The sequence below is a fragment of the Malus sylvestris genome, chromosome 1 (assembly GCF_916048215.2).
Source record: "Malus sylvestris chromosome 1, drMalSylv7.2, whole genome shotgun sequence".
Taxonomy (NCBI): Eukaryota; Viridiplantae; Streptophyta; class Magnoliopsida; order Rosales; family Rosaceae; genus Malus; species Malus sylvestris.
In genome coordinates, this window is record NC_062260.1 from 19670741 (window position 1) to 19682980 (window position 12240).

The following is a 12240-nucleotide window of genomic DNA, read 5'->3' on the forward strand; positions in this document are numbered from 1 at the left end:
GATATATAGTTACTATAATTTTCTTCCCATATATCTTTTGCTAACATTGAGAGAGACCGAGAGAGAGAGAGAGAGAGAGTTGATACAAATTTTATCATTTTAGAGTGGGTGGGCGGGCGCAACTTAACTAGTTAAGCGCATTAACCTCTAAACAAAAATCTTTGAAACTTCAATCACATAGTTCTCTATACAGTTTAACAAAAAAAAAAAAACTCTCCATATGCAAGCCAACAAGAATCACAGAGAGCTTGTTAAAGAAATAGAGACACCTTTTATTACTTTTGTTTATGATACATTTTGTTGATCCGCATAAGATCTACTACAATGTAGATAACATACATGCAATAAAATGAAAAGGTAAAAAAAAATATTTAAAGAAAAAACATAAGACTTTGCAGTTTCAAGGTCCTATAGCCTTGTAAAAACAAACCCATAAACCTTTAACAAATAAAAAAAAAACCCCAAAACACTCTTAAGAAATAGGAAGAGGAGCACCATTCCACTCCTTCAAGCAATCCAGCAAAGGATTAATCAACTTCCCAGCACACATAGCACTGAAAACCTTGTCACATTCCTCACCTGGTGATTTCACCTTCTCACCAGTCAACAGATCAGTCCCTAACTCCTCCCTCACAAACTTGTACAAAGGGTAAGACCTGCATTCTTTGATCCTGTTTGGGATTGCTGTTTTCCCGTTCTCGTACTCGGCCCGGGTGGTTTCGACCTCTTTCGGCAAAAGGGTTTTCAGTTCCTCCTCAAAAGCTGCAATCTTTTGGAAAATTGAAGTGCTTGTACTCCTTTCCTTGTCACCATTGCTCAATGCATGCTCAACTAGTACATGCCTCAGTTTCTGCATTAGTGGATATGTAGCACTGCAAGGATCATCGATGTAGGCGAAAACATACTCACGGTCAACAACCTTGAGGAGGTCTTTTTCGCAGAACCGAGAGGGGTGAAGCTCGCCGTTAAAGCCCATGGTGAGGACTCTCTTGGCAACCTGACTCACGGTGGTCTTCACTGTGCTCTTCAAATTCTCCTCCAAATGCCTTAAATCAATAGCTTGGCACAGTGCAACTAGGAATGTGGATGACATGAGCTTCAATATGTCAACCGCCTCGGAGGTTTTTCTAGAAGAAATCAATCCCAAGGAGTTGACATCTTGGTTGTGTTGCTCTGCACTTTGGACATGGTTTGTGACAGGGTTGCCAAGGAACTGGAGCTCCGAGCAGTAGGACGCCATGGCGATTTCCGCGCCTTTGAACCCGTAATCCAAGCTGGGATTACTGCTTGCTGTGAGATTTGAAGGCAAGCCATTGTTGTAAAAGTCATTGACAAGCTCGGAGAACTGAGCAAACATGAGTTTTCCAATTGCAGCAATGGCTAATCTGGTGTTGTCCATGGCAACACCAATCGGCGTGCCCTGAAAGTTTCCACCATGTAATGCCTTGTTTCTTGAGACATCAATTAAAGGGTTGTCATTCACTGAGTTGATCTCTCTCTCAATCATCTTTGTTGCTGCTCTGATCACCTCAATCTGTGGACCCAACCATTGGGGAGATGTTCTAAGAGCATACCTGTCCTGCTTTGGCTTCTGGAGAGGGTCCATCTCATGCACTTTCTCAGCTGCTTTTACATAATCACTTCCAGCCAAAATGTGTTCCATTATTGCTGCAGCTTCAATTTGGCCAGGGTGATGTTTTAACTTATGAGTCAAGTGATCTGTGAATTCAGGTTTTCCTTGCATAACTTCAGCGAAAATTGCCGAAAGCACTTCTGATAAAAGTGCTTGTGTGTTGGCATCAAACAGAACCATAGAAGCCAAACCAGACCCAACTGCTGTTCCATTGACCAAGGCAAGCCCTTCTTTTGGTTGCAACTCAAAGAACCCACCATCAATCCCAGCTAGCTTAAAGGCATCAGAAGCGGTTAAGGTTTCGCCATTGGGTCCGGTGGACTTGGAGTTAGGCCTTCCAATCAAAAGCCCAGCAATGTACGAGAGCGGAACCAAGTCCCCGGAGGCGGTGATTGTGCCCCTAAGGGGGAGGCATGGGGTGACATTGTTGTTGAGGAACTTGGTTATGGCTTCCAAGATTTCGAACCTGATTCCGGAGTAGCCCTGGAGGAGGGTGTTGATCCTCACCAGCATTGCTGCTCTTGTTGCTGTGTGAGGCAAAATATGGGTCGATTCTGTGGTGCTGCCAAAGATTCCAGCATTCAAAAATCTGTTCAACAACAAAAAATTGCACACAAGTCAGCTTGAGTAGCTACTTACACAACTAATTCTTTAAAACACACGTGGCACAGTCACATTGGTTAAAACCTATGCACCTGGTTCAAATATGCCTCCTAGTAGTTTAGACTAGATTAAAGTGAAATTTTGTCCTTCAGAAAAATAGAAGAAACGAAAGGGATACGACGCAAGAACTTTCTAGAAGTTACACAACTATTATTAACTATTATAAAAAAAAGGTTAAACATTAGTAAAATGAGTTTTTAATGCAAAGTAAATATTGTTAATCGCTTGAGCTACAAGTTATTTGCAGTAGAATACGTTTTGTTTTTTAAGTAGAAATGAGCTGAAGTGAGGTATTTATTTTTTATGGGCCCATAGAGCTACGTGGGCAGCACATTCCGGTGACTAAAACAAAAAACAAAAAACAGAGGCCCGTTGTAGTTATTATGTTATATGGACCAGATTATTTGGGGACCAATAGGGAATAAATGGGAATTAGTTGTATATAGACAGAGTCTTAAGGTAAAGCGACCTCATTTTATTTTTAAATGGGAATTGGTTGGGCGGTCAATTATCCATCGAACTTTAACAATTCAAATTGCATATTTTTAAAGCCTTCATTCATAAATTATTTTTACAAAATATCAATTCAGACTAAAATCTTTTTTTTTATTGTCATGATGAAATTTTAATATTTCTTGGAACAGAGTATTCATCAATTTCTTTTAATTCAACTAGATGCCTCAAATATTTTCAATTTAACTAATATTTTACAAAGATGGTCTATAAAATGAAACTTATAATTCGATGTGGAGTGATCCAAACAACTATTCTTATTTTTGTCAAAAACGAAAAATATAAAACCCTTTGGATAAAGGGGTATATATATCATTGTATACCATGTATAATATAATATGATACACAACATCTTTGGTCAAACAATTATGGTCAAACAAACATTTTTTTGACATTAGTAATAATTTTATTTTATTAAAATTAGAAAGAAATTTAAAATTGATATTTTTTTTCAAGATATCCATTTTAAATCATTTTTGGGAAACGTCATTTGCAAGAGTAGTGCTATAAGTAGAAATATTTAAATTCAAGGAAAATAGAAACAAAAAATAAAATATTGTTCTCTTTTGTTTGGATCTGTGCATCCTCCTCATGTCACACTTTTTACTTTTAGCCAAAAAAAGTAATAATATTACGAAATATCATAAAAACAAATACAATCACCTAACATGCACCGACATCAATAAGTACATAAGGTGAGACAATGCAAGTTACCAATTTTCACCTAAAAACAGATTCGATCATAAATTCCACCAACATAAAGGTCGTACCCAGTGCACAAGGCTCCCGCTTTACGCAGGGTCTGGAAGAGGTGAATGTCGGCTAGCCTCACCCCATTTTATGGATATATATATATATATATATATATATATATATATATATATGTCAAGGTTGCGAGTCTTTAAACAAGTGGAATCTAGTGCCACTTAACGTCTAATAAGTGCACAAAGTTTTCATTTAGTACCGTTTATGAATCCTTTCTGTATATGTATTCATTCTGATTAAGTACATAAAGGAACGACTAATGAAGTCAACTAATTGGCTTGAATAAGTAAATTTAACAAACTAGAATTAGGATCCCCAAGCAAGGATGATGTTCAATGGAAAATTAATTAATTAGAGAATCGAAGGTTAATTAATTACCTAATTAGCTCCCTCTGAAGAGCTCCACCTTGCTTGGTTCTCCTATGTGAGGTTGCACCAAAACCAGTGGTCACACCATAGCTGTCTGTGCCTTTGCCCATGCTATCCATAACCCAATCACTGCTGGCCTTCACCCCAGCCCTTTTCTCCTCCGACAGCTCCACCTTGGCACCGTCGTGGTTGGCAATTGCAGCAACCTGAGCCACCGTCAGGCTCTCCCCACCAAGCTTCACCACTGGCTTCCTGTAATCGTTGACCATCCGTTTGAACTCGTCAAGATGGCTCCCCTTCATTGCTTCAGCTGCCATCCCCCAGTTCAATGGGTCATGTGTCGCAAGTACCTTCTCATGGCCTACGCAAAACGGCTCCAGGGAGCCGTTTCCGTTGCCGGTTTGGTTATTTCCTGGTTCCATTTGCTTCCCAGATCACAAACAATACCAAAATGGGGATACCAAACAATGAGAATGAATGGAGCCGAGAAAAACCTTGCCGGGAAAAATTCAGTGGGATAAAAACCTGGTCGAAGAGAAACAATAAGGGAATGGGAATTGGGAAAGGAAGGGAATGGAAAGAGGTGGTGCTAGCTCTAAGTTATGTTTGGGGTGAAAAGGAAAATTTACGAGTATCTTCCTGAGTTGGTTCACCCATAATTGCCTTGTTTATATAGACATCGAATGCTGGGTGGGTAGGCCGAAGTGTTAGTTGAAAACTGCAGGTAGCCCTTGGATCTTCATGATCTGGGACCGTTCATGTGGTGACACGTGGCGTACATGTGTGTTTGAGGACATCCTGTGTAGTTCAGGACCTTAGGTGTGGTTCAAAATCACGGGCTTTTACTTGTCAAATGATGACCGAAGGGGAAGGGAAGAGGGGGGCGGGGGTTGGTGAGCAATCAGGCTCTCTGAAGGAAACTAAGGCACGACAGCAGCACGTCAGCCTATTTCTCTGCAAAAACAATTGTTCATATGACAAGAAAAATTCTTCGTGCAAGGTGCCGTTGCATTGTCGTATGATGTAAGATGTTAGTGTTTTTTAAGGTGAAACGATAGCAATTTTAATAGAACGTTAAGAAAGTGTACAAACTGTAAAGAATTTATCTTGGATTAAATTCGAATGTAACATGTTATGTTAGTTAAACTTTAAAAATGTAAATGTAAATTCTTGATGATGTAAATTTTTGTTGGAATATGTAAACTACACCATTCAGGTGATGACACATGGCGTACAAGTGTGTTTTAGAATAACATGCGTAGTTTATGGTGATGTAAATGTAAATTATAATCAAGATTTACAGTTTAGCAGCATTAATGTAATAAGATTTTGGATATCTAACAAGAGGATTGTTTCTGTGCAAACATTTGATGAGATCGATACATGATTATATTATCAATGCTCTATTGTGTGCTTTAGCCTGATCCGTTACTCCCCTGAAAATAAAATATCGTTTATAAAATAAATTTTGTTACTCTTGAAAGGGACTTATAGCTAACGAATTAGGAATACTTGACTCTTCACTCAGACCACGTTTATTTGACTGAAATGTTAAAATGAGAATGATAATTGTGTACAATTTCTTAACTGTTTAGGAATGGAATGGTTTTCCAAATTCAATTCAAAGTTATATTTGATTTTCCCTCTCTAAAATTGGTTGCATAAAAAAAATTAACTTGCAATTCCATAAAAGCGATGCATGTTGAAGAAAAATGTAGAAGAAGGAAAGGTGAGAGAAATAATGAATAAAGTTCAACTTAATTTTCAAATTTTAAATTTATAATTATCATTTTAGTTTACATTTTTATTTGGGTCGAAAGATAGGATTTTATTGAATTAAGTAAAGAAAATAAATATTTCTTCTTCACTCGTACGTGAGAGGTTTTAGGTTCGAATTTTGTGAATGTGGAGTTCGATATTAATTTATTCCTCACACCTTTGTGTAAATATATCATTGTATAAAAGAAACAAAACAAATTTTGAACCAAAATTAAAAAATCCAACGAAAAATAAAAACTAAAACTTGTAAAGCTAGTTTTGATTTCTTCACATTTATTTCTTTAGCTTAGGTATTTTTACTACAAGTCTACAAAGGTGCTTGGCACAATCACTTTGGAAATTGACACGAAATACTATCGTTTTCTTTAGCTTTTGTAATTTTTGTTACAAAGGTGTCAATCACTTTGGAAATTGGCACGAAATACTTTCATTTTCTTTTGTAAATTTTATTACAAAGGTGCTTGACACAATCACTTTGGAAATTGGCGCACAATTTCGTGCCACTGAATCTCAAACAAATCTACATGACCCTGTGCCTTTAGATTGTGCACGCAAATTACTAGATTAAAAGTTTTAGGGCAAGGAAAAACAAAACAAACAAAAACATGATTTGGGTTATTTTGCTTCAGCCTAGGTTATTGAATAATCATTTTTTTTTCTTTTAAAAAGGGGATTAGTTAAAAAGACTTACAAAAACATTTCATCATCTCCCTCATCACCATCGTGTAATTCAAATAATCATTTGATATATCAATTTTTCTGTTTGATTTTTGCAACACTAGTACTATTATTTCTTTTATGACCAAATTTTAGTGGAAATCTCACCAACCCCATTCTATGTATAAATGGAACTTATTGGTATGCGTTTGGTAGGATATTGGCAATGGAGTCTCGTAGCTTTTTTCTTCCCCCAATTCCATATCTTATCAGTTATCGCTTCCCAAATTCAAGATGGCCCTCTTATTAGTGTCGCATTATTTATAAGGTCCTCCATATGGCAGAATTTAGGGAGGAAGCCTCGCTTTTATATATGGAAACCGTCAGACAGGATTTGGCCAAAGGAGTTGCCCAAACAACCACCGAAGTAAAGGAATGTAAAACCAGTGCGGTAGGGTTTTTATATATCCTAAAAGAAGCAAGTGCTGAGCCAAGAAACATGTGACTGTTACTACGAAATATAATAGGTCGATTGACTGCCAAATAAATTGGACGATCGAAGGTGTATCGATCTAGACGAATTCCAGACATTAACGTTAAAATAAAAGAATTTATGCATATAATAGTAGTCATGTTATCTCAACTTTTTAATACCGCTTAATGTTTGCCATGTTTATGTTTTATTGGTAGCAAAATGGAAAAGGCACAACCTTTTGATGCCAATTGGGGGTCAAGATGGACCAACACATAAGCAAAGGCTTAATTGGATTAATAGTTCCTATGATGATAAGGTAGTTGGAAGATAGCTCATATGGTAAAAAAAAACTAGCATTTAAGCCCATGTGATAAAGTCTGTTAGGATTTATGCCCAAAATTGAAAATTCTGTCAACTTTCTGTTAATTATTAACATAAATCCTAACAGACTTTACCACATGGGCTTAAATCCTAATTTTTTCACCACATAAACTATCTTCCAATTACCCTATCACCACGAGGACTATTAAATACCCCAATATCAAGATACGAATTGGTCTCTCTAAGATCATTATCCAAATAAAATGTGAAGTTGTTGAATGTATGGCATAATTTAACATTAAATTTGATACACTATCCTCTTCTTCCCCCTCGTTTTCCTTTCTCTTGAGTGTTTTATTTTTTTATTTTTTTATACAAACAATAACATTAGTGGATTAAATAATTAGTTGTTAAGGGGAGTAGGAGAGTTGGAGAGGATCGAACAGGCACCATGATACATAAACATCATTATTTTTCACCATTGCAATAAAACTTTATCTGCAAATAAAAAACAATGAAAGGGTACACATCATTCTTTTCACCCACTTCCCTTCCTTAAGTTATTTAATATCTAGCCATGTATTTAATGTACCCACATTATAACTCATACACATTAATTATTTATATATCTTCGTGATCCATGTCGAGAAGCCATGCAATTATAACTCAAGTGCATGTCGAAAATTGAACACTCGTGTAATTTACAGTACCCAAAGCTGCTGTTTTTTATTTATTGGGTACGGTGTGTTCTCATTGAGGCATATAACATGATTAGGTTTCGATGATTTGTAACAAATCTGACCAAAGAAGTCTGATAAAACATAAGTTTGGGTCCTTGACTGGGCAAAAGCTGACGCTGCCTAAAGGTTTTGGTCCTTTGTAACCTACTTACGACAGGAGAGAGAAAACAAAAGTTTACTGAAGATCATGCGTCAATAGCTTTGCAACAAAAATTAAAAACAAAACTTAGGGGATATGTATGGATAAGTCATGCCCACTACCAACCACCATTTCTTTTTTGGGATGGGGGGGGGGGGGGGGGGTTTGGGTTGGTGAAACGAAATTCATAGGGTTGTTGGATCTTTGCAAGGTATTTACTCCAAATTATCATGATATTGATTGAAAACGAATTTGGATTGATATGTATGTACCCGGTCTTAGGCGAACGACCGGCGCGAACGATTGTTGGTAACAAAGTTCACGTTTTAAATAAATTATTTTACCGATATTTCATGCATTGCAATTTTATTAATCTTCCCCTAAAAATACCCCAAGTCAAATTGGTCGGATGATTAGCTAATTGTGGCAATCTGATTTAATTAAGTTAACACCAACAAAGTTCAGACCTTCAACAAATGATGGCATTTCAATAAGTGGGCATGAACAGTGCAAAAGAGACAAAAGAGTAGAGAAAGGATCTTAAGAGAGGTTTGACAAGACCACTAACTTTTTTTTTTTGTCAAACGATAGATTTATTAAATAAGTTATTAGATTAGAAAGTCGGTAAAATTTAAATTCACGTTGTGGTGTAAAATAACACCCCTCTCCATTATCCATTGATGCAAATCATTTTTTTTTAAGGAAAACTAATGAAAAGGGCTTGAAAACTTTGAGTTTTAACGATAAAGACAAAATAAAGGGTAAAGTGAATAGTACCAGGATTGACTTTTTAGTGTAAAAATATGATTTTTCATTAAAATGAACCGATAGTTTTTCGTTAAAGTTCCTTTTTTTTATTTTTCGAATACGTTCGTGTTTGGTGTTGAAGCGTTTTCACCAACCCACTCTGAGTATTGCAATTGGTAAGCCAATAAGAACGTAAAGGACTGACCAATACCATCAAATTAGTGATTTGGATCTTCTTTTTCTTCCCAACCCCACCACACCGCACTGCCCCCCTTTTCATTTTTTAATTTGTCCATGACGACATACAACCAAATTGTTTATTCAATATTTTCTTAACTAAAGGGAGTCCTGTTTTTCTAAGTGAAAGAACAGACTTTTACGGTGGAATGTATGCCCTGCCACTATAACTAACAATCCTCACTTTTCAATTAAAAATTCCTCTAACACAAGTGAAACTATATAGGATTGATAATGCAACATTTATCGTAGAATTCACCCTTATTGTAGAAGTTACGTATATAAAAGATAGACAGTTAAAATCGTTGAAATATATTACGAGTGGATCCTACAAAAGTGTGTTGTCCTTGGATCCTAATCCATATATATATATATGAGTCATGCTCTTCTAAGGTCCTGATTTTGAGAACCTGTGAGGACCAAATCTATATTATTCACAAAATTATATTAGTTTAGATATAATTTATAAAGGTTTAAAATATCTGACAACTTTATAAACCAAAACAAGAAAATGAGTTCCCCAATGGTTCATGGATTTTAAGTTGTTTTTGGTTTATTAAGTTGTCAAATATTTTAAGCCGTTGGATCTACACTAATATAATATTGTGACTAATATGTATTTGGTCATCACGAGTCCTCAAATGAGGACCTTAGGAGAGCATGACTGATGTATACACAGACAAACGCACACATTATTTTAGAAGAGTAAAGTTTTGCTTTGATTCTTGAATTATCGCTCAAGTGAAAATTAAATCCTTTAATTATTTTTTTCAGAAAAATAAGTCTTTCGTTTAACTGAACCGATAACGATAATCCATTAATAGGAAGAGTGTCAACTAATTGCATCTTCTTCAATGACCAAATTCTTGGTTTAGAGAGAGTGGAGGCAAAACAAACAATACATAATAAATCTCCTACATTAATTGCCGGTATAAATCTAACTAAATTAGGACTGCAACAATGATTTGATTTTGGATCACATGAGAAGAGAGGGAGAGAAAATCCGATTTTTTTTTTTTGGAAAAATAAATCTGTAACCTCATTAAAAACTGCTAATTTGGCCATTAAAAAAGAAAATTCACATGGTCATTAAAAATTGTCAATCTACACTTCAAAGTGTATTACATGCATGCAATGGCGAAGGCAGAAATTTTCGAGGGGAGGGGCGAAATTTAAAAGCATAATAGGTTCCAAAATAAATGTAGGCAATCAAACTCTTTTAGATAATAAACAATATTAATGTCGTTAATAATTTATCAATACAAACAACTTGCAATCAATGGCGAAGCCAGAAATTTTCGAGGGGAGGGGCGAAATTTAAAAGCATAATAGGTTCCAAAATAAATGTAGGCAATCAAACTCTTTTAGATAATAAACAATATTAATGTCGTTAATAATTTATCAATACAAACAACTTGCAATTGTTGCCGGCAATGTTTCATGTCTTGAAACGGTCGCATAATAGGCTCATTATCAATAAAAGCATCTCAATATAAAAATCAAACTATCACACAATTGTTGTACATCTATTGCAATATAAACATCTCTCTCAATAAAAGCAAAAACATCTCTCACATAATAAGAACAATAATATCATTTTCCTCACAAAAATTTCGTATATTTGAATCAAGTTCTCAAGGTCATCATTTCTCAAAAATTAAAGAACAAAATATAAATAATTTTAAATACTAGAAATAATAACAAGAATAGAGAAAGAACAATAACAAACATCAATCTTTTGTATTATAATTTTAAATACTAGAAGTAATAACAAGGATTGAAAAAGAACAATAACAAACATCAACCTTTTGTATTTCTATAGTCTAAACAAATGAGAGAGAGGGAAGAGAATTAAAATGGTGCACTGGTAGTGCGTTTCTAAAAGAAGACCACATCTATAAAATTAAAAAATTAAAAAGAAACTAAATTAGCTCACCATGCCGCACCGTTTCATTAGGACAGAGTTTTACAGCCAATAGCACATATTAATGTAAACGACGCCGTCTAGTTTCAAACAAATCAGGTCGTCTTCTTCCCTTGAAATCAAAACCCAGTAGCGCAGCGCCCCCAAATTTCAGCAGGTTCAGAAGATTGGAGGGGCCAAATTCTCACTTTCATGGCGATTTCCGACGACCGGAGGGGCGGCCGCCCCTCCTTGCCCTTATGTAGCTTCGCCAGTGCATGCATGTCACATGACTTAGATTGAAAAAAAAATGGATGGACAGCTTCAAATCTAATAAGATAGATTTTGAATTAGGATTTATGTAGAATTGTTTTACATTCAAAATATTTTAGAATTTATGTAGATTGTCATTACTCTATTTAAGGGGGAATGAAAATATGGTGAAACATCCAAATATAAAAAGCAAAATCCTAATTTAATTATAATTTAGAAAAAAATTAATTAATGAAGGGGTTATTAGTAAAAGATATAATATTTTCAAAACAAATTAACTAAGAACTTGAGATCCTAAAATACTTTTACCAAAAACGCTTAATCATTTTAAATACACTTACAACGAGCCATAAGTTAAGGCAATACAATTATATTCTAGCAATTGGCAAGAACATTGCGACAGGAAAGGCATGTGCCAAATTCACAAGTCATAAGACGCCATTGCCTCAAGAATAATAGTTAGACGATGATAATAGCCAACATAAAATTTTCATTCGAAATGCATACGATCGAAGCTCCCCAGCATCCCCAAAGATCGTCGCTTAGTGGCCTTTTCAAGAAGTCTAAAAGGTCCTCTCTTGTTGGAGCACGGAGGTATATTTTTTCATACACATCCGTGATACTGATAGAAGTGCAGAATTTTTGTAAAGTCTGTTCTTTTCGCCATTTTAACTTTAGGATTAATTTTCAACAAACATTTATTTTAACTTCGGGATTAACTTTCATTAAAAAGAAAAGAAAAAAAAAAAAACAGACTGAGAGATTAGTCCTATACTTGTTAAAGGTCAAATATTCAACAATTAGTTATTTTAATTTTTCTTAAAACATTTTTAATATACAGTGATAGTTTCACTAAAGAGGTACATAATTTGGACTAAACCACACAATAGACCAACATAATAATTTGGTATATATCAAACTCTCCATTGATGAAAATAAAGTCCAAAAACTTCTCACTTACAAGTAAAAAAGAATTACACTAGTAACCTTTGTTTATTTTTATTTTTTTGAAGCAAAATGATAGCA

The 12240-nt window shown here is 35.1% G+C and overlaps 1 protein-coding gene across 1 annotated transcript; it reads right to left on the reverse strand.

The window, feature by feature from the left end:
• Positions 1-248: 248 nt before the first annotated feature.
• On the reverse strand, positions 249-4600 carry LOC126619686 (phenylalanine ammonia-lyase 1). The gene is made up of 2 exons (XM_050288130.1): positions 3953-4600; positions 249-2222 (listed from the first exon to the last, which is right to left on the reverse strand). Exons 1-2 carry the CDS (start codon positions 4363-4365, stop codon positions 473-475), a joined length of 2163 nt encoding a protein of 720 aa, XP_050144087.1. The 5' UTR covers positions 4366-4600; the 3' UTR covers positions 249-472.
• Between the last annotated feature and the right edge of the window lie 7640 nt (positions 4601-12240).

Bases quoted from the DNA above. Each gene is read 5' to 3' on its own strand.
- LOC126619686 (XM_050288130.1), bottom strand. From the start codon at position 4,365: ATGGAACCAGGAAATAACCAAACCGGCAACGGAAACGGCTCCCTGGAG. The intron at 2,223-3,952 runs GTAATTAATTAA...GTTGTTGAACAG, and splicing joins CTTCAGAGGGAGCTAATTAG to ATTTTTGAATGCTGGAATCT.